Below are 23,869 nucleotides of genomic sequence, written 5' to 3' on the forward strand. Positions count from 1 at the left end.
TGTGTGACATTTCGCTGAGAGTAATTACAAACTGGAAAATGAACACAGAACACAGGCGTGGTTTATAATCAGGGGGTGGGTGGCGGGTGGTGTTTTGGTGGGTTCGGATTGATCCTTTTGCTTGATTGCTTCCTATAATCTCTAATCTGTGCGTGTGTGTTTGTGCGTTGAGGTGCTCTGAGCTCAGATAACAAGACATCATCTATGCTCTCTGAGGTGCAATTATATCAGATTTCATTAGGCTGAGACAGTTTGATTAGCAAAAGCAAGCATCTCTTTTTTAAAAGAATTTTTTTACCTTTAATGTGACTCCCTGAAGCGGCTTTAAGCGCTTGAAAGTGCCCCTGAGCGCATTTCAACTTGCTGCTTCTGTCCTGCCCTTTGTTGTAAATGCTTGGCCTGTTCACACACACACACACACACACCGTCCTTCTCTCCCCTGCTTGTGTGTACGTGCAGGACTGCTCTTACGTAACCCAGTGCCGGCTCGCCGTCCTTGGTTATGATGTTCAGATCAGAACCGTAAGAGATTACATCATCGTCTGGAAGGATACAGGTTTAGTCGAATTTTCTGCATGGAAGGGCAGAGCTGCTGCTGCAGCTTCTGAAGCACAAAGCGAGTTCCTCTTAATCAGGCTGTTTGTTTTTTAATTTTTTTGCTTTCTGCTGTCTTACCCGTATCTGCATTTAAAAATTCTGAATCTTACAAGACTCTCGCGCTAAAGCAGACTGAAGGGTCTGGATGTCTTTGTGAATTTCAAAAAGCTCCTTTTCTTGCCTAGAATCCAGGCCAGCGAGAATCTAGCCAGATTTGACAGCTCATTTAGAAAAAAAAAAGATTTTTTTTAATTTTAAATCAAATCAATTCACTTCAATCCTTTCACTCTTATTTTGAAAGTTCTGTTTCCGCTAAACAACCAGTCCTGGCCCTTCCTGTCACATGTTTCCTAGAGAATCTCTCGCCCCATGGTCGACAGACTCCAGAGCCACCATAACTAGTTTTCTTTCTGCTCTAGGAGTCTTCTTTGAGCTGAAAAGTCACTCTAAGCGGACCCTGCTGCAGGTAGAGAGCTGCTTTGCTGCACTAAGCTCATCCAGGATGCAGTAAGAACTGGTTTCTAAGACCATCGACTGGGCATCCAATCAGAGACTTAGTAGCCATTAGTGCTGCTGTGTGATACTGCAAATTTTTTGTATGGATCCGGCACCAAGTAAAGGCAGTGCCAGTAATGCCAATTTGCTCATTTTTAACACATTTTTACATCACAAAAATAACAATCTGAAAATATGCTTCAGTTTTATTCATAAAGTGACAGCAAGGTTGCACAAAGAGGAAAATAACCACTGTGAGGTGTGATAACATCCTGGCCTTGTACGTGTATATTTTTGGGGGGGTGAAGGGGGGCAGACAGGGGTCACTGGAGAAAAAAAGCTTCAGTGCTACAGTCCAGCTGAGCCCAGGCTGACACTTTGAATTTAAAGGCCAACCTCTGTTTGATGATCCTCAATCAGGTGAGGCGGCAGTGGAGGAGCCGGGCTGGGTTGTTCTCCCTGCTGACATTTGGTTTGTGCTTCTCGTGAATATCGGGGTAGTTTCTCTCCCCAGCTTTCTTTACTACATCTCAATCAAGCTATTCTTTAATGTCATATTAAAAAGTTTGGGCTCCTCTCTTGACCTCTCATTTTTTATTTATGTGTAGATATAAAGCACCAACAGAGAATTTATTTGCCAAGTAAATATATGTCCAATGGAGATTTTTGCTCCTTTTTTGAATGAGCATGCCGCCTGTGTTCAGTCTTTTTCTGCCTTGTAATCCACTTTACAGACCAAATCAAAGCTCTGCTGCCACACACACACACACACATACACATAAATCTTAAGAAGCTTCCTCTCCCCACTTGTGAAGGAGTAAGATTTACCAGAAAGCCACTCATTATTCAGCTCTTATATTTGTCTTCAGGGCAGGAAACTGGTAAATTCATCACTCGGCCTACACACATTTATCTTCAGCGGCTTTGTGGAGCATCCCAATATTTTTCTCTCTTGCAAAGTAGAAATTAGATAAAGTTCAGGTCACTATATACCAAAGTTACATTGATATGAATATTTTTTGAGACATGTGTTGGTGTAAGCCATGCTTACAGGTGCTGCTTCCTTTATCGGTGCTCAAAATATTTGACACAGTGATTCAGTCACCATTAAACTGGGAGCTGACACCTAACAGTCCGGCCAAATGCAAACCTCGCTCTTTCTCTCACACACCCACGTCTACTCGAATGCACAGACTCGCCTGTGCTGGAATTGGTCTCCTACTTGACTTTGTTACAAACAGCCTCCTCTCACTAAGGCTTTTACTCCCTTCACTTGCTTATTTTTTATGGTAGACAAAAAAGAAAAAAGCTCCCACACATCAACTATATGTAGTTATGTCCTTGTGAACTTTTAATCTGTTTGTTCATCACTGCCAAAAATATTATATGAACCTGTAACACCAACTGCATCATATTTAATATGAATTTTTGAGACCTCTACATCATCAGTATGACTTTATTTTTTTTACAACCAGACACATTTAGAGCCACTGAAGTAGCAAAAATTATACAAATTCAAACTTGTACATGCAAGTTGCCAGTTAATTTCTTTTATTTTAAATTTGTCAGAAAGTTCAGTAAACACGCAAGTTTATTTCATAGTTCAGGCTTTACAGGGTTAAAACAAGGACAAGTTACATTAATTGTGATTCAAGGCTTTATTTATTTATATAGATAAGCATCAAAGACAAATAAGAAAAACTTTAGAAGTATAGTTTGTCTTTTAAAAAGTGAAATCTTATTTGCTAGTGCCTTAAACCTTAATTCTTTCTAATGGGCAGCAGGGGGCGACTCCTCTGGTTGCAAAAAAAGATTAGAAGTGCATGGGAAAATGGCTCTTTTTCCCACTTGATTTAATGTCACAGCAGAAATGTTCCTTATGGGTTTATGGTCTCTATCGCCAGTTTAAACTCTGTATTTGGCGACACATGAAAATATGGTCCCATTTTAGTCAAATAGACCATATCGCAGCATTTGCTTTCAGATCTGGCTACCTTGTGATTCTCTGTCACAAAAGCGTCCTGTGTGCTTGGTTTCTCAGTCAGATCCTCTCAAGATAGTCAAAGATGCCAAAGTTGAGGCTTCAAAATATACATAAATGGATGATCTTACATGCGTTTTTTATGTAGCCAGTGATTTGCTATGCTATCAGGTCAATGTTGCATGCAAGGAATCAGCAAAACTAAAGGGAAATCTTTTTTTTTTCTGTGCAAAACACAAACTACACTTATGATTCTGTCTTTACATGCTTTCAAAATCCCTCTGACAAATCTGACCCCATGTGCTCTGGCATCTTCACTGTTCCCACTGATTAATTTGTCATTAAGTGCCACATTTATCTTTTTTTTCTGCTTCTCTCCTCTGCTTCTTCTGTCTCCTCTCTTCTCCTCTTTGTCTTGTCCTTTTCCCTCTCTCTCATTCCCACATTTACACTAATGCACACACACCCTTCGCCTATCCTCCTCCCGCCCCGGAGGTGTGTGAGGTTGTGGGAGCATGTGAAAGCCGTCACACAGAGAGAGGCTCATGTGTTCCTCATTTGAAGCCATTTGCCCAAAGCATGCTGTCAGCCTCCATCTGGATATGTGTGTGTGTGTGTCCGTGTGTGCGCTTGTATTTGTTTACGTGTCAATGACCAGGAGTGGTTGAGGGGAATGTCTGTGTCAGTGCTTCGCTTGCACTAAAGGAAAAGCTCTATTTTTGTACACACATGTGGGCGAGACCGTGTGGTACACCATTGTGCTCTTACTCTCGGTCCCTGCACTGTGGTCACATTTTTTTTTATTTGGCTCTGATCTCTGTGTACACACAAAACAAGGACTATTTAGTGTTAGAGTGCCTCGCTATTTATTGCCTGCATGAAAGCTCGCTGCACTGAGGAAACTCCCTTTAAAAGAGCCTTTTGTTTCTCACCTTAAAAGGAATCTTTGTATTCACTGCGTCACAAAGGAGTTTTAAAAAGAAAGCATGGTGTTTTAAAACATGTCAACAGAGTGCCTATGAGTTTTAATATTGTTAGTTTAATTTCACTTAGTTTCTAGAATGGGTTAACTCATTTCAGCTTAGTTTTTATTGTGTGACTTACAGTGGTAGGTCCAGTCTTTTTAATTATTAAAATATGGACATCAGATAGATGATTTAGGAGATTTTTCTACATCAGCATGTAAATTTGCCCAAAGTGACTAAACTAAACTTGAGAATGTGCCATAATTTCGTTCAGCTAATCATATGACAGCAAGTTAATGCATTCAGAAACAGTTAACATGACTATGAAGTTAACACTTGGGGGAAGGCGATTTATGTGGCTTTGAACGTGGCATGGTTGGTGCCGGACAGGCTGGTCTGAGTATTTCAGAAACTGCTGATCTGGTGAGATTTTCCCACAAAACCTCTCTGGGGTTTACAGAGAATGGCCAGAAAAAGAGAAAATATCCAGTGAGCAGCAGGTGTCTGGATGAAAATGTCTTGTTGATGCCAGAGGTCAGAGGGCAATGGCCAGACTGCTTCAAGCTGATTGGAAGGTAATAGGTAAATCAAATACCCACTTGTTACAACCAAGGCATGCAGAAGAGCATTTCATTTTTGAATGCACAATTTTGGTCTACAGCAGCAGAAGACCACGCTGGGTGCCACTCCTAAAAACAGATGTTTGGAAAAAGGTTGGCTGGTCTGATGACTTTCAAATTTTGCTGCAGCATTCAGATGGCAGGATCAGAATTTGGCATAAACAAGCATGGAGCCGTCCTCCCTTGTGTGTCATATAAAATTGGTCATCAGACAGTTTGTCTGCAACTATTCTGTAAACTGGTCTTTTAAATAAATGCCATGTTTGCTTTCTAAAATGGATCTTGGGAGTCACAGTTAAATTCGTTGCCCCAAAACCTATACGGAAAACCCTACAATTCATTATTTACTGGAAAATTATCATTCTTGTGATTGGGAGTTTTACTTGTGGAACTATGGGAACCTACTTGTAGTTAGCCCAATACTAACCGTACTGCTACTTTACAACAGTAAATTGATGAATACAACAGGAAACCTAGAAAAGGCTCATTATGTCAGCACAGTAAAATCAGTAACACTGTAACATCTGAAGTTTGGTCGCATTAGCTGCCTTCCCACTGCAGGACCTTAGGAGGCACAAGGAGCCCATTCAGGCTTTCTGTTTTCATTGCAATCTAGGACTTAATGATGATGTAATAATAATGTAATAATCTTTGGGCATCCAGAGAAGGCTAAAACAATGCAAGTTATGCAGCCTGAATGTGATTCTATGAGAAATAGATGCGACTGAGATGGTTGCACTGTTTTTGTTGTTCCGACTGCATCATGAATATTATGTTTTTCATGGTGATGTTTAACAGTATACATCCTACCATTCTTAGCTTTTCTTATTACTCTAAAGTATGCAACCTACCTCGCATTAAATACCTTGTTATCCCCCAGAACTTCCCTGGATGAGGTCCTACTAGGGCCAGTTCTTCCACAAACACCAATTCAGTTCAATTTTATTTATACAGCATCAAATCAGAACAACAGTTGCTTCACGGCACTTTATATTTTAAAGTAAAGATCCTACAATACGAAACGCCCAACAGACCCAGAATCAGTGAGTGGCAGCCATCTGGTACAATTGGTTTGAGATGAGGGGTCAAAAGACACACTGTGAAAGAGAACCACAGATTAATTATAACTAATGAATGAATGCAAAGTGGTGTATAAATATTAGTGAAGGTGCAGGCCTTTCTAAGACAGCTAGCCACTTCCTACTGTGGAAGAAGGACCTCTTAGCTCACATTAGCCTCACAATCATGCCAACATTAACCAACATTATCCGCTAATTCTAACATTCTAACATTCTAACTGAGGACTAAATTAAAAACAAAATTACACCCAAACCGCTAATGTCTATAACTGTGTTGCCCTAGCAAGAAGCAACAGATTGCTAGAATTTGGAAACAAATACCCATGCTAGTGCCAAAAAACTGTAATCTGTACACATCACCCTCCAACACTGCATCTATGTTTGAATCCCAGACTGCAGTGAGTATATGAATAGCAGCAAGTGGCAGGTTGGCGCAGCATGTCTTGTTCCTGAGTGATGCCAACCTCCTCTGGCCCCCATCCATCACCCACTGATGTCCAATCTGCTTCTCTCATCCATACCTAATAAAATTCCTGACGCCGATTAGCACTTGTGATCATTAGCCACAGCTGACATCAATAAGTGACTCGCCTGAGTTACGTGTAGGTCATTCTGTGGCTCGATTTCAGGCAAGAGTCTGTCTTAGTCCTGCTTTTTTATGTACGATTCATCTCGTAGCCTTTTAAGATCTTTTTATATATATAAGAGATGTAACTATGTAAAGTCAGCCACCTTAGAACGTGCTTTTGTGTTATTGTAAATGAGACTTGTAGCTCATATTTTAAAGTTCATGCTCAGTGGTGCCTTTGTGCCACACACACAGACTTAACGTGCAGAGAGTCCCTGAGGCGGCTGAAAAGTGAATCTTCATAATCACATCGAGGGGGAGGAGGGCGAGTTGGAGGAGAGTCGAATGGGCCAGGGGAGGGCCACTGACTTCTTTGACATCTCAGGGAAAGTGACATTAGCCAAGTTGGTTGCGTAACCGCTGAGCCATTCACTCCAATGGCACCGCACTTCTGGCCAGAGGGGCCATTTTACATTTTGGTGGAACAAGACTCAAAATAATAGCGTTGACTGCGCTCCACTGAGCCAGCAGACGGTGGCTCAGGACAGGTGACCCTGCCTCTGAATACGAGACGATAGGAGACAATGGAGAGCGGTTTAAGTAGTTTTCACACTGGGTATGAGGTCAGTGAACTATCTGCCATCAGGCTTTAAATCGTGTCACTGCACGCTTAAGGCAGGTGCTTTTAAATGAACTCCTTTAGTGCGGTGCATGTTAATTGCACTCGCCTCATTATGCCAAATAGCCCCAGAGGAATACAGTGTTCTTTCATCATATTGTGCGATGAAACGCTCCAAATGACGTGACTGCCTGAAGATAAATCAGGGGTCCTAAACTTCATGTTGCTCATTATTTTTGTTCTTGGCGTGTCCCCTTTTTGGAAGCGTCAGTGTCAACCGTGGTGGTTTGGATGCAAACTGGCAACAAGCTGATTTTGACAGTTTGTGTGTTTTGCTCTACATCTGTGTGAGCATCCGCTCTCATGTGCGCCCCATCTGTGTAGGCATTTCTGTAGAATTTATTTTAACATGGGTAAGTGTGTTTGCTATGTGTGTCTTGGGACTTGCTTCTCTCTCTCTCTCTCCCAGCTGGCAGCGTTTAGCTCAGATTGACTGCTGAAAGAGAGAGCTTTGCAGGGGAATGAACACGGCACAGATCAGCGGGATAAAAAAGTATTGATCACGCAGCGGAGTGCCGAGAACGGGATTTGAGCGCCGCACGCTCCATCAAGCTCAGTTACGCCAGGACAGATGCTGACCCTGTAGCCCTTCGTAATGCTGCAAAATCAGCCAAGGGTTTCTCACAAACAGAAGATTTGGGTCAGTTATGTACCGTGGGAAAAAAAACAGCAAAAAAAAAACAGCACGTCCTTTTAATCAGCTACAAGCTGGTACATTCCTCAGAACAGAAATCAAAAGATCAGAAACTAACTCCCACATCAGGAAACTTATCATTCCTTTTAACTAAATGCAAATGCTTGTGAGCAGTCCACACTTTCCACATATGAAATTTCATGTCCTTCTCAGTTGAACATACTTAGACGTCTTCTGGGTAAGTCCATTAACGCACAATGATTAAGCCAGTTGTTAGAATCCATCATGCATATTTTGTTTTTCTGCAAACATAACCTGATGTGACCAAGTCATCGGGATGCTGAAAAGAAAAAAACAAAAATGAAAGATGTCTAATTGTAGTTGCTCTACCACACACAGGTAATATGTAACTTATTGCTGTTAGAATTTAAGACGAAACTCCTCATCAGAAAAGCCCTATCCATCGATTTTCCAGTTCAGAGCTGCAGGAGAACTAGAGTCTACCCCAGCTGTCAAGCGGTGGAGAGACGGGTTGCCAGTCTGACAGACATTTATGCTCACCCAATTTAGAAACACCACTTTACCCACACATGTTTTTGGACTGTGGGAGGAAGCTAGAGTATTTGGCGAGAACCCACAAAAGCACAGAGAGAACAAGCAACCTCAACACGGAAAGCCCAGGCCAGCTTGGGGTTGAAACCAGGACCTGTTTGCTTTGAGGCAGTGGCTCTAACCACCATACCACCATACTACTTAAACTCAACTCTGTTGCACTGACAGGATGGTAAATTTGTCAAGGTTTTGACACTGATTTGTTCACGGAAACAAATGTTTTCTTTTGAGCAATAAGTGAAACGTTTTGAGCGAATTACAGGCTTTTTGCGGGTAAACCATTATGTGCTGCTTTGTTTCTTATTGTTCTGAAAAGCGACCGAAAACAACTTCAAAGTGTCGTTGTAAGATCAGTGACAGATGGAGGCAAAATGAGGAGAAAATTGAAAGAAAATAAAACAAAATGAGTATTCTCATGTTGTTTCTTTGCACAGAACGGTCTGCAGAAGACGGATCTGACAAATCATGCAGATACAGCAACTGTGCATGTGCTAATAACCTGCCAGATAATCCGTGAGATAATTATTTTTTTATTACAGAGATGAGAGAATGCAGATTGTCCTGTTTATAGTATATTAGTCAAATTTGATTAAAATTAATTGCAGTGAGTAATTGTTTTGGCTTCTATTTACATCTACGCCACAGTATACTGATTATCTTTAGATTCAGGACCATGACAGCTTATCATCTGCTGTCTTTTTGATCAATCCAGTTGCTAAAAGTGCAAGAAATACACTCTAAATTCTGCTTTTTAACATTTTTATCTGCATAACTACTTAAATGGCTTCAGACAAAATGCATATGGCCTACACCCAGCACTGTGCTTGATTCAATCACAGGTAGACACTGAAAGGACTGAAATTGCTGCTGTTGTGTAGACAGATCCTTTGTAGAAGACTATCTGGGCTCCAGGAATTTCTCATGGTAATTTTTTTCTAACATTTTATAGTCAGAATTATTAAAATGTTTACCCAGAACATTACTGGCACATCACAATGGTTGCAACCAATCAGCATTTGCAACTTTGTGCCAATGTGCATAATCTGGCCTAGCTGTTGGCTTCCTTACAACCAGGCTGATTATCCAACTGTTCATGTTTCTTTTTGTTGCGGTGATGTAGCCGTGTTCCCAGATTTAGTGAATAATTTTGGTGGAAAAACTGGTTAAAGAAAATCCAGAGAAAAAGCAAATTGAACAATCTCGTTTTCTTGGCTTCGTAATGCTGCGCTTTTGATGTTCTCTTTTGCAGTTTTGAAGAAGCTCTGAAGAACATTTTATCCCTCTCCACAAAGTGGAACAATAGAAATCTCCCAAGCTGTAGTTACGAGTTTGTGCGTGGCTGTGCTGGGAGTCTGCAGCCATTGAGCAGATGGGGCTTTTTTTTTTTCTCATTTCCACCAGAGGAGGCGCAGTCATCCATCCCCCCCTCCCATCTCTTTTTTCTTCCTTCACTTTCCCACACCTTTCCCACTCTCTTCTCTCTTGCTCCCTCTCTCTTTTGTGGGAATCTACCCATAATGCACTGTGAGGAAATTACCCCATAATGAATACAACACTTCTAAATTTGAATGGAGCCTCAGGCAGTGGCCAGATCGGCCGCTGAAATATTCACAAAGCTTTAATAACACTGTTATTCCTGGCAGATGCACTGTGCGCACTCACAGTTGGCGATAATCATGCTGTGCCACTGGGTTGTACAGTTTATGGCAAATCATTAACTATCAGGACAGTGGGATGTAATCTCTCTCTCGCCTTTACTCTCAGTTTATATTTAAATCTGATTTATAGACACGGCGGCACAGAAATCGATGTAGCCAGAGAAATATAGTGCATAAATTTAGGCAATATTAACTAGACATTAGCAGATCCTGCCACCGACTGAGAAAACAATGACATATTGACCTCAGTTATTTTTCCCTTCATATCTACTTAGATGTCTGTTATTAAAACCAAATGCTACAAAATGTGACAAAGTTTATAATGCGAAGTGTATTTGAGGGATTATTTCATAGCAAACACTCTTCATTTTGTGTCGTGGGTGTCAGGTGATTGACAGGAAGCGGAGCGTAATCACAAAAGATGTCAGCAATCTGTGACAGCTTCTGTCTCCAACCACATCTACTGCATGCCAGGCCTCATTTATCCAGTCAAAGAGCCTCAAAGGCTCTCTTGTCCAATAAGACTTGGGTTTGAATTTGATGAAAAAAATAAGGCTTTGTAACTAAGGTTCTAAAACAAGGCTAACTGTTCAGAAAACCTGAAATGAGGATGAAGAAATGCCACCGTTGTTAAATATTTAAGGCCTCAGCCACACAGGCCTAGAGACCAGCTGGTGAAACCCTCATGACCTGTGGTTGCTTGGGGAAAATGTGTACTCTTGGTGTATTACCAGTTGGCAACTCTTTGCTGGTTATTGTTGGTGCTGCACCAGAAACCTCCTGTTGATTGCTGTATTAGCTGCAGTTGATGGTGGTAGGTGTGCCCCACTTTGGACTGTATGCCACTTTTAAAATATTTGCATTGCTTTACACTGACAGTAGGCAGGCATTTGTGGTGGGTAGCGGAAGTTTTTACATCACCAGTTTTCAAGCTTTTTGTGATGATAGAGGCACTTTTACCTCACAAAGCACACAAGTATCCGATTTAAGGATGTGCTGAAATAGTGAAATAGTTAGAATGAATCCACATTAATGTCCCACTGTAACACAAACAGATGTAGCAGCTGACTGTCAACTCCCATGATTTGTTGGAGAAAAGGCGCTGTTTTGGTCAGAGACATCTTTGGAGAACATAATGGCTTCAGTTTCCCTTCATAAGAGACTGCAAAACTGTGAAAATATTCAAAATCTTAAAATACTCTTTAAGGCTGCACATCTACTGCTGCAACTCCTGCTTTTCTAAACTGGGGGCTTGCCAGCAGTCACTCACTGTCATTAATACACATGAATATAGATGAGTATCTCATGTACGTCCACTTCAGAAAACTAAGCTTTGACTAGTTCCTGGTGAAGCATCTGTTAGCTGAATTTCCTGCATCACTTAATGAAAGGTGTAAATTCAGACCATGAAAGCTTATCATAGTCAGTAGTTATAATAGTTATAAGTTATAATATCTGTGAGTGGGGCACGATACTTCCACATCAGCAGTCTGTGTGACTTTTTGTGGCATGTACTAACAGTATACCATTCTTACTTGCCCAATACTGCAATTTCTGTTTGACCCAGTTCCCAAAAAGTGACTTTAGAGTAAACCAGATATTGCCTTCCCTCCATATTTCCTGTGTTATCGCTTCGGTTGCTTTAACGTCCTGCAGCTGGTTGTTATTTTTGTTTTGACTTCCATTAAGCACCGATCTCTGGGTTTTGATTCAGGCTACATCACCCTGTGTGTACGTGTGAGAAGAGCGCAGCGGCTGCTAAGGACTACGCTACTGCTGAACTGGGTCGCGGGTAACACGTTGCTATGGCAACTGCCATTTGCCAGCCCTGGGGCCAAGAACTGCTTTTCACTTACTCTTTCTCATTCTTCTCTCTGTTGTTTCTCATTCGCTTTTCCTTTCTTCACCTCCTTCTCTCTTTCCTTTTTCTTACTCATCCCTTTGTTCCTCTGCCTGCTTTTATCCATCTTGTCCCCGCTCTTCATCTCCATTCACCCTTTTCCTTTTTTTCTCTGAAACTCCTGACTTTATGCTGCCTTCACTTCTTTTAGTCTATCCCTGTGTCTTTAGCCTTCGCTCTGTGCAGAAAACAAAAAGAGCAGGCGTCTATTATCATCCTTTCTCTTAACTCTTACCAGCAGCCACAAATGTATAGTTTTGCAGTGTAGGCCTCAGCAGCTCACTTGGAAGGAAAACAAGCTTTTTAACAGTAGGGGGATGTTAATCCTCAATTGCAGCTTTTGACTGTCATATCATTTGCTGCTCTGTTATTTGACAATATTAGCAGAAAGCCCTGAGTCTTTTGTTCTTACTTATTGGTGGGGCACCTTCACAGACAGCCCGTGAAATGTCCCCACAAACTGATGCGTTGTCCTTGGTGTGAGATTGTTGAGGTGATATATGATGCAGCATCGTAGCGGGAGCGTAACATATTGTCTCAGCGATTAACTCCAGCTGGCTCACTGTAAGTACTGCATGGGCGTGCAGTCATATTTCAGTCGAAGAGCAGAGAAGAAGGCAGAGATAGATGCAGCGAGCTATAAAACAAGAAAGATGGGCCAGCCTCAGTGTTTCACCTAAATTCTACTCTAATGAATAGCCCATTGATTTCCATTAGGGCTGGCTAGAGCTGACCACTCTGGCCTGTCTGTTTCCCATTAGCGCAGTTTTAAACTGAGGCTGACAAACAGTCATAGCCAGAGGCAGACCGGAAGAAGCAGCCTGACCAGTGTTTAAAGAAACCTATGAATTCATCCATGAAGCTGCATAGAGCCAAGGAAAATACAGAGTTAACAGCAGAATATAAGCCTTAAAATCCAATCACACAATCTCAGGATTTGCCTTAAATGAACAAAGTCACCTCGGTCACATCCATGAATAGACCTGGACGATAATATCTCCTGGAAGTTCTTGATTTGCATTTGAAAAAGAAGGGTTATCACATCTCTTTTGGTTTTACTCTCTTTTCCAAATTAAAAAAAAGAAAAAGAAAGAAAGGTCAGAAGACTTGCACACTAAATTGCCTGTTGACACAGACATTTTATAGCAGGATGAAGTGTCAGTCGAGAGCAGCTTTTAAACCTCCTGGTTGTCATTGTATCGACCACTGACTCCATTGCAGGCCCCCTGAGGCCTGGCCTGCTTCTGGGCTCAGGATTTTAGAGCCATCCAGCCTTATTAGCTGCACTTTTCCATCAGCCCGTTTTCTTCATTAACATTAATAGGATTTGGATCTATTACGCAACGAGGCTCCGCTACATTATGCAACGTAGAGTCTTCATCAACAGCAACACTCTTTGGAGGGGAGCAGTTGCATCTTAGACTTATGGTTCAGTTATGTTCACTCAGATGTAGAGTCTCAGCTTTTAAAGAGGGACATGAGCATTGACCAGAGTGAACATTTCTTTTTAGATCAGTGAAAAACAAAAAACTGTGTGACTGCTGTGCATAAAATCTGTTTTGGAAGTTGTTTAAAAATGTGTGTAAGCTTTGTAAAGTAATGCTGTTTATTAAATTGTGAAAATATATATATGTATATAATCTTTTTTATAATTATTCAAGGGGTGGAATAAAAGTCACACTAAACATTTTTTGTCATTACGTATATGTAAGGATATGTAATTAAATTCAATTTAATTTTATTTATATATCATAAAAACAGTTGCCTAAAGGTGCTTTAAACTGTAAGGTAAAGACCCTTCAATAACAGAGAGATATGTAACAGTTGACATTTAAAAATGACGCTTGCAAGCCTTTCCTTTATTAATTTCTACAGTTAAGATTTTACTCTAAATTCCGCAAGAAGAAAAATTCCTTTTAAACTGTAACAGTGACAGGAAGTGCACATTTTTATACTTGTGCATAGAACAAATCATGTTTCTGGTAGTGAAAGTTTGCTTTATCAGCTCAAAACACAAATTCTCATGTCAATGTGCTATAGTGACATTATAGTGACAGCAGGAATACTTTTTCCCCAGCAGTTTAGCGTGTTAGCACGCTAATCTTTGCTAATAATCAATACTAACAACAGCAAACTACGATAACATATTGAAGCCTTGCTGGTTCAAATGATAACATTTACAATAGTCACAGTGTAGTGTGTAAGCAGGTCAACTTTTGGTTTTGGTTTAGAACTAAACCCTGAAGAAATCTGAGGAAACCTAAAATGTTAGCTTTGAAGGCATTTGGTTATCACCTAAAGCATTAATCAAGTAAAATTTGGTGTGAAGAAAGCATATAAGGGATCACCAGTAGTCGTCAGAATATGTCATCATCCACTCTGTTGTTAAATATTTTAAGTCTGGAACAAATTAATATCCAAAAGATAAGCATTACCATCTCGCTGCACCACTAGCATGGATGAATAAAACACAATTTATAGTATTCAGGTCATGGAAGTCAAGGCTAATCCCCGGTCTATTTCAGGAAGCAAAGTGCTATTGTTGTTTGTACTTTGTCAAGTTATTTATAAGTTAATTAGCTTATTATATAAGTGACTTAATTAAATGGGAGCATATAATGTGATAACTAAATTTAAAAGGTAATAATCGCCACATTTAGCTTCAGCATGGTGGAGTATATTTTCTCCCAGCAGTAATTTTATTGATGATTCTTTCCCCCGGGGAGGCTGAAATCCAATCTGCTCCTTTAAGCTCATCAATAACGAGTGTCCACAAGCTTACAACCCTACCATGCTCTCAACAGTGTAGTGGCAGAGAAGGTTTTTTCACTATAAAATTACACTCTTGTTGCATTTTGGTGAAAATTTCCAACCTTGAGATAGCCTTGTGTCTTTCTGCGTATGCACGTATTCAAGTGTGCGGTTTAATTGCTTTGTGTGGGAGGATATCACCTCGTGTCATCACCTGCCAGAGTCTATTGATTGAGCTTGACGTTGATAGAAGCTGTCAGAGAGTCTTAGCGCCGGCTTGTGTGGATGTTGAAGTGAATTTCATGTTCTGATAGAATCAACTGTCAAATGCATTAAAGAGCCGTGACTAGCACGAAGGGTGTTATTCTCTAATGCTCACTATCAACTTTAGTAGCAGAGGCTGTCAGCTATAGATCATCCGATCTCTGCAGACCTTCATGTGCAGGATCTGAAACACGCGTAATGTGATAAATCACATTTCCAAGGTTTCACATACAGAAATGTCTGAATTGAACAAACTTCTGAAAATAAAATTATGATGCTTCAGAGCTTCCGGTTGGAGCGGGTTGTCATGGAAACAGCAAAGTGGCACGCACAAGACATTTCATTTTGTCTTTTTTCCCGGAGTAACTTCATGGTTTATTCGAGGAGTTATTAAGATTCGAACTCTCGAGCTTAACACAGTGTCCGTTTCTCAATTCTCAAGTACGCGAGTACGTACTCGCGTTCTCGGCGAGTACGTACTGACCGAGAACGCACGGGAGTACGGACTCGCCGAGAACGCGAGCACGGACTCGCGATTTGTACAATTGGAACACCAGCGTACGTGATGATGTCACAGGTCCGGAGTTTTTACTGCCGTCCCCTCTTAATTTAACTGTGAGTAACATGTTATGAAGCTTAACTTTAATCACAGCCAAACCGGTTTACTCAGGGACAAATAAAACACTGAAATAAACCAAACATTAACATTTAGAAGTGATCTAAGTGACTTATATATCATTTTTAACCTCAGTAGTGAAACCTCTATTAATAAAAATAGTGTACATGTACATACGTGTACATACCTTAATAAAAACATGCAGGTGAGATGTTAGAACGCTTTTATTTTTATTTTAGTGGACATTTAATACAATAGACAGCTGCTGGGGTTTCTTTAACCTGAGTAGCGAAAAGACCGCGGGCGGGGGTGGGGGTTGAAAACGATGTGCCGGGAGTCCGCTGTTCTGGACAAAATGCATTCTGGGATATTTAGCTGTACCAAGTCCACACCGATGCATGCTCGATAAAACGGGCGGAGCGAGAACACATCCGGGACTTTTTCGCGTTCTCGGCTTAATGCGTACTTCGAATTGGAACAGTACTTGGTCTCCGACTGATGACGTATCACGAGTACACGAGAACGCAAGTACGCACAAGTACGCATATTGAGAAACGCCCAGTGTTTTATTTGCCCTCTTTATCATCAGTCCTTATCCTCTTGATTGTGAGAGGGAGCAGAGGCAGCAGGGTGCATGGTGTTTGCAGCACCTGTATCTCCCAAGCTCATAACTCATGCAGGAAGCCTCATACACTGCTGCGGTTAATGGAAAACAAATTTACTAATTCATCATCATCACTGTGTAGAAACTGCTCGTGCACAAGGGATAATTTTAAATTATTCATCACTCTCTTTTGACTTCTGAAAAAGGCAAAATCAGCTGCAGAAAGCTGGAAAATATGTACACGAGCACAGGCAAATCTCAGTCGTTTTCCGCCTCCCCTAAGAAAATGTCCAATTTGTCAATTTTTTGTTGCATAGAAATCCCAAATACTTAAAGCGTAAGAACTCCAAATCTGTTGTAATCATTCTGGTCTACAAAAATAACGTAGCTCATAGGAATTTATTTTAAACTCATGTAGATTAGGTCATGAGTTAATCTTGCAAGTTGGTCATAACAAAGAAAAAAACTAAGTAGTTTTAAGATTTGAGCATGTACAGTAGCACAGCTTACATGTAATATTCAGCACACCCGACTGAGCTCAAAGTGAACACACTCTTACTGTGAATGATGCCGTGATTAGCCGCTCGACATGCCCGACATGGAGAGGTGTTCTGCTCCGAAAGATGAGCATAAAGCTCTTGAAGCGTGCACGCTTGATTCAGCCCCAGCAGTGCAAACATCCATGCAGGTTTCTGCCTGAGTAAAAATCAAAGAGCGGTGGACAAAAAGGCCCGTCGAGTGTTGCGCTGAGTGTCATCAGCAGAGGCGAACAAGTCTCTATGTGAGATGTCACGTTGCCACAGTCAGCTCTCGTTGCTATCGTTAAAATCATACATTTGAATTGCAATTTTGCCATGTGTGTGCTTTCAAATCTGACCTAACCTATTTGCTCTTGTATCCTTCCTTAAAGCGTTCTGTCTTTGAAGCTTTCTAGCAGCTAAATGCAAAAGAACACCTATGGATCAGGCTCTCTTTGTCTCCCCCTATAGGATGCTTCGAGTGCTGCATCAAGTGTCTGGGCGGGGTGCCCTATGCCTCGCTGGTGGCCACCATCCTCTGCTTCATAGGCGTGGCTCTGTTCTGCGGATGTGGCCACGTAGCGCTGACTGGGACTCTGACCATGCTGGAGAATCACTTCTCCAGGGTATCTAGCGACCACGCCACCCTCACTGTGGTGTAAGTCCATTGAGTTTCTAATCCAAGTGTAGTTCATCACTAAGGCGTTCTCTTACTTATGATTTTATCACATGTAACTTATGGAAAAGATTAGACATGGATAAGTCCTGTCACTGTATTTCACTTACTCCCCTTCTTTTACTTAAAAACTGGTATGACCAGAATTTACTGATATTATGCTTGCAATGATTGCATCTGCTGAGAAGAACCCGCCACATTGTGTGCCATAACTTAGAACCCTTAAACTGGTAAACTGGTCATGTTAAAAACAGTCAGAAAATTATTACTTAAAAGGTCAAGGTTAGAAATGTATGGAAGAGGATTAGGGCCACTGAAAGGGAAAAAAACGCAAAAGAGGGATCTGAGATTAAAATCTGGAAAGCAAAAATCCAGCCCCAACCCCCCTTTTTTGGTCCTAATCTTCTCCCACAGGAATGAAATATGTTTTTCTGGTGATTATTTTCAAAATGGATCCTGACATAAATGTAAATGAAAACTAAGATCTTGGGGTGTTTATACACTCTGTAATGTCAGGTATTCAGAAATCTTTATCTAACTTAAGTTACGCCCACAATGCTGATCTGGATAATCAGCAAAGAAAATGAGTCGATGGATGGACCGTATAGTTCTGTTTTCATTTATTCAGGTTTTGCAGTTATATGACTGCTAACCACATGACATAAACTATTTTGGATATGTAAACCAGGTTAAGGTTAAGCAAAGAAAGAAGAAGAAAAAGTGAATTCCATAAATATTTGCTACAGGTTGCTCGCAGCCACAAGGTGAAATTGGTCAAAAAGAGGTGCAAAAACCAAAAACCTCCTTGTGAATACTTTTGGCTCTGATCACCCAGAGTTTATGTTGAAAATGACCCATCTGCAAACACTTGCCAACTATTCACTGAGTGATCATGAAACTGTAAAGCCTATGACGCAAAGCAGAAAGGCAGACCATTCTTTTCAAAGTAAAAGTTGGGCCTTTTGTAATGTGTTGGCTTCAGCACTGAGACACGACTTTTACTTGGAGTGTGAACAGTCTCCCTTTCTGATTGGCATCGCATTTCTTCGAAGTTTCACTACCACTCGACTACTAGTTGGCAATTGTTTGCGGAGAAGTGACCCAGCTCAAAAGCAGCAACTTAAAGAGGAGACTGTATTTTGTTTAACAGCCCAAATAGCATGAAGGCAAAAAGTGGCATCTACCCTAAGCCAACCTCAGGCATGTTTTTATTCACACCTTGTCAGGTGTAGATAATAGACATTTATGCCTTAGGAACACCCAGAGACACTTGCGCTGCCACTGTAAGCTGAGTAGGGGTTGCAGAGGGCTGTAACAGTGACCGTCTTTCATGCAAACTACATGCAATTGCAGTAATCTGTAGTAACAAGGAGGTTTTTTGGTGCAGCACACTCTTTGTGATAGATTTCTCCCAATTACAGCCTCCGATAACCAAAGGGCAGCTAGTCAGGGAATGCAAACCTTTCCCCAGCAACCAGTGGTTGTATTTTGTCCAATATGGTGAACAACTCTCGTCAATGTGCCCCACAAAAGAAACCTCTATCAAATCCCCCTAGTATTTTGGTTTAAACATGTTAAAAAAATTATTAGAAATATAACAAAAGCTCTCATAAACCATAAGTTAGTGGATATAACTGTCTTTGATTAGCCTTCACTATAGTCTACATATCATCATAAAGTTCAAAACCCTAGTCAGTGAAAACAGATTTCAGTACGATGGTTATCAACTTGGTCTGTTAAGCCATCCTTTCTGCTTCATGTTCTCTACTTGTACACATAAGAGGGGTGTTTCATGTGTCATCTGACTCTTCTTACTGACAAAGTCATCCCTATGAGTTCTGTCTAGTCCACTCAGAGATGTTGTCAGATTATGATGATAAAGTGGTGATTAAAATTTATAAGGAACATAAAAAAGAAAGAAAGACAAATTCATATTTCAATCTTTATCTATCGTAATCTTGGGATTTAGCGCACAGCATTAAAATAAACATTTTAACTTAAGTTCATGTATTTTAACGCTGCTGTTTCCTTCTTACCTGATGGGTGCACTTTAGAGCTGTGAAACTTTAAATTTAAACACTAAACATTACTGTCCCATAGCCTAACAAAAGAAATGTGGAAATCTCTTTAAGTTGCCTGAATAGGTGTTTTTGATGATAAATACCCTAATCCATTTTTTAATCTAATATTCTAGCTTCAGTTCCAGCAGTGGAAAAAAGTCTTAGCAAGAGATTAGAACCAAGTATTAAAACATATATATATTGTCTGCATCACCAACTGCATTCAAATGCCAGTGACACTGTGCTGCAGTTCTGCTGCTGTAACATTACACTTGAGCTTCATTCTGAAGTTGCACATATCCTACAGTAGAGAATTTATATTATACTTAAAACATGTTGTGGATAGAAGAATCAGTGAAACTGTGCGATCTGAATCTATTTTAAACCAAAACTCAGAACATAACCTGCTCCTGACCAGGTGTGTTCAGCATAAGTTATTACAATGATTTAGTCAGGAAAAAGACAGACTGGTAGAAAATTCTGACTTTAAGCACGACAAAGCTTCCTGACCAATTAATCTAGCTCTGTATCACATCCCTTTGTCCTAAAAGTCTACATTTTAAGTAAAATTTAAATTGCTTATCACAAACGTCTAACGTTAACCAACTTTAGCCACAAAAACTGCATCTAACATTAGATTAACCACCATGAGCTAATGGTACTATTATCTAAGGTTACCCAACAATAGTCAATATAAAACAATATAATCTTGATCTTTATCTCTTTTAAAAAAAGGTAAAAGTAGTTAAATGAAACATAAAATAAAAAGGGTTTTAGCTTACATAAGCTAACATTAACCAGCATAAAACATTAGCTTAGGGTTTTAATTGGTGCAGGTTCATATAACCTTGATATTTAAAGCTAATTCCTTGCTTTGCCTCTGTTTTTGTTCAGGATTCAGATTTTTCAGTACATCATCTATGGCATTGGCTCCTTCTTCTTTGTCTACGCAATCGTCCTGTTGGCTGAGGGCTTTTACACCACCAGCGCCATCAAGAAAGAGCTGCAGAGTGACTTCAAGACCACCGTCTGTGGACGCTGCATCACCGCCTTCGTATGTGAACACACAAATGCACACACGCACACATAAGCAGCTGCAAATCATCACACCCACTGACCCAGTTACACTTCAAATTAAAGCCTCCAAATGAGACTTAATGACTTCGATGTGTATTTTAAAATGTTCCTGCTTAAAGTAGTTTAGTGGCTTAAAACAACAAACAGAAAACGGTCCTTCAGTATGCTTTACATGCCTGAATAAGGGTCATCTTAAAAGTATTTCAGAGACCCAATCACATGCATTTACACATTTATGAACACATGCGCATGACGAAGACAGATATAAACAAATACTTGCACATACACAAATGCTTAAAATCCCACTTGAGCCTTCAGGGTAACTCTGGCACTGTTTGTCCTTTCTACCCTGATTACTCTAATTGCTGCAGATGTCGGCTAACATTAGCGTAAACCCTGATTTGCCTCTGATTTGTGTTCGTATAAACAATCTCAGCCTTTAAAGAATATTCTTTTCTTTTTTATAAAATCACAATTTTTCTCTTTATTTCCACTTGTCTCCTCTCTTCAGTTCATGTTCCTGACCTACATCCTCTTCCTGGCCTTCCTTGCCATCTTCGGCTTCACGGCGATCCCGGTTTTCCTCTTCTTTAACATGTGGAATACCTGTGCTACCATGAAATCTCCCTATGCTAACATCACCTCTCCTGACTCCATCTGTGTGGATGTCAGGCAGTACGGTCAGTAACTTAGAAATGACGTGAACTGTATTAGTTAAGTTTATGTCTGATGCATTCTTTCGGTGATTGAATGAACCGTACATGTGTGGCATACGTAGATTTTATAAGTGAAATTGGCTGACATTAGCCAATTTGAGCTAGGTTGGCTAGCTAGGTATAGGCTAGCTCATAATTCTCTGAATTTTTTATGAGATATTTTGTATCTTTCCGTACTAATATCATAGTTTTTCCCTATAAAGGATAAGCATTAGTATTGAGAGGCTAAAATATCTTACATAAATTAGCACTGGAACAATAATAAATGTTCAGATACTGACGATGAGAAATCTGTCAATTTAATAGTTGTTTTTGAAATGATGCAGCCTGTCAAAATAAATTCATCACTTAGCACCAGTAAATCTTTGAAAGCCTGGTTTTTATTCTAATAGTCATTGCTGTAAGGCTTTGCAGTTCCCTAGCATTGTTTCTTACCTCCTTCTCCAGCCAACAAGGCCAGTCTGCCCTTTATTTTTTCCTCTAGCTCCTAGTTCTGCCCACCTTATGTTATCACAGCTGACACATTTTCATCACAGTTTGTGCAGGAGTAGTACCTGCCAGACAGGTGGGCCTCCATTACTTGGTTATAAACAGTTTGCAAAAAATATGTACAGATGATGTGTCGTTTGTAACTCAACAACCATTCCTTGTTGCTCCAAACTCATGTTAGCTCATATGCAGGGCTACATGCAGCCTGAAGGAGAGCTTGTTTATTCCAATGTGCTATATGTAAATTAGGAATAACAAAGCTAAACTACCTTCTCCTAAACCTATTAGGCTTATTTTATTCTTTTTTCGAATCAAATGTAAAACCACATATTGACAATGTATACACAGTGGTTCTTCCTGAGGCAAATGGCCTACCTCACAATGAAAAATATACATATATACACTGTATCTGTTTACTATGTACAGTATAGTATGTATGGGAACATCCAAGAAGATATGCAACGCTTGAAAATCATAGGTTATGAAAATCTGTATAAAATATTTTAACGTGCTGTATAAAATGTAATAGAATTGTGGCATTGCTGCACAGTGTAGACCAGACCAAAGATTTAGATGACGAAACCTGCTTTCATGCTAATCAGTTCACTTTAAAACCATCTTCAAAAGATGTCTTAAAAAATGTAAAAATCTGTCATGGTACCTGTCTTTAAAGTTCAGGAGAAATTCCCCTGATCAAGAAATATTCTGGCTAACTTTAGCCATAAAAGTCTGCAGCAAAAACATCCAGGTGCCTCTCTCATTTCCACACAGGCGTTACCTGCAGGCAGAAAAATCTGGAACATTTTTTCAGGCTTTCCCCTCCTTATAAACGCCACCTATTCATCTCCATCCGCTTTAAATGTCATTGTCTATGCACGAAGAGGTCAAACGAATACATTTAGATTATTGAGAGCGTGACTGGATCTCTATGAAAATCCACCTCAAAGCAGTGTTACAGCACAGCAACACTCCCCTGTGATTGCGTATGTGGTCATCAGTCTGATGGCCCAACGTACAGTACGTGACCCACATTTGAAAGACAGCTGGCTCGCTTACAAAGTAGGATGAGGATCACATATGCTTCATTGGCTGCGGTGCTGCACTAGCACGGCGTGTGAAATATTAACCCCAATTACTCACAGTCGTCAAATTATTGTCAGCAGTTTTGGAGCTCCAGCTGATGAGTGATTGAGGAAAGGTTTTAGAGGCTAAAACAAGCAAATGCACACAGTTTTGTTTTGTTTTTTTACAAATAGCAGCCTATAGCAGCAATCCCCTAAAGTGATTCTACAGTTAAAAAAAAAAGAAAGAAAGAAAGAAAGGAAAAAGGGATTCACAATGACCCACATTTTTCCAGCAGCAGCCCTGTTTCCTTTAATCTTTATCTGCGCCTAATGCATAATGCCTTCAATCATATCACACAGTCTCTGGGGAGGAAAAAGCTTCTTGTCTCAGTCCTGTGACGTTTCATCTCTCTGATCCCGCAGGTGTTATTCCCTATAATGCCACGCCAGGAAAAGCTTGCGGAGCCACGCTGGGAGAGATTTGTAACACCAGTGAGGTGAGAGGATGCTGACCTCCTTTGTTTTTTTTCCTTATTCCCTCGCTCTCCTTTCCTCCCTTCACTAACCTAGATTCTCTTTCTCCCCGCAGTTCTACTTGTCCTACCACCTCTACATCGTTGCGTTAGCCGGCGCCGGAGCCACCGTCATCGCACTGGTAAGCTCCTCATGATCCCACCGATGCGGTAGTGTGCCGCTCAAAATATGCATGTTGCTATGGCATGATTATCTGTTTCCACGGCAACCTCTCCGCCTCTCACATATGTCCTTCTATGGGTTTCTGCAGCCCGCCTCTGTGCATGTGCTCACCAAGGGTCAGTGTTTTACTCTGCTGCGGAGGCGGGCTTTTTTGTTTTGAGTCCAGGGAGATGGAGATGCTAAAAAAAAAGCATTAAGCAGTACTCCAGATGTTGGCACAGGGTCAGCTGGAAGCTCTGTGTACTCTGATGTGTTACAAAAGGTGGAAAGACGTGCTAGAAAAAAGTCACTGAGGAAAACTGGCTTGTACAGTAATGTTGCTCTGGAACATTTTCATTGTTCTCAGGTTGGTTTCTATTAATATATTTGGATGTTTTCTACATTTAGACATCGCTAAACTTCAGTGGGCAAAAATCAGTAGTGTGGGATCAGACACTTGGGGATTTGACACACAGATGTAAAACAGGATGTAACAGGACATACCAAAAACATGCACGCAGAGGTTTTTGAGCACATTTTGAATGCATGTAGTAATAGAAGTAGTAGTAGT

The 23,869-nt window shown here is 40.6% G+C and overlaps 1 protein-coding gene across 2 annotated transcripts in view; it reads left to right on the top strand.

The window, feature by feature from the left end:
- The window catches only part of LOC134620098 (neuronal membrane glycoprotein M6-b-like), a 50,334-nt gene that overhangs the window by 23,101 nt on the left and 3,364 nt on the right, over window positions 1-23,869 (top strand). For both annotated transcript variants that reach the window (XM_063466030.1, XM_063466029.1), the window contains exons 2-6: window positions 17,013-17,199; window positions 20,172-20,331; window positions 20,866-21,034; window positions 23,047-23,120; window positions 23,213-23,278. In XM_063466030.1, the coding sequence (XP_063322100.1) occupies window positions 17,013-17,199; window positions 20,172-20,331; window positions 20,866-21,034; window positions 23,047-23,120; window positions 23,213-23,278 (656 nt within the window). The remainder of the gene's footprint in view (window positions 1-17,012; window positions 17,200-20,171; window positions 20,332-20,865; window positions 21,035-23,046; window positions 23,121-23,212; window positions 23,279-23,869) is intronic.

The sequence above is a fragment of the Pelmatolapia mariae genome, linkage group LG23, assembly GCF_036321145.2.
Source record: "Pelmatolapia mariae isolate MD_Pm_ZW linkage group LG23, Pm_UMD_F_2, whole genome shotgun sequence".
In the NCBI taxonomy this organism is placed as follows: Eukaryota; Metazoa; Chordata; class Actinopteri; order Cichliformes; family Cichlidae; genus Pelmatolapia; species Pelmatolapia mariae.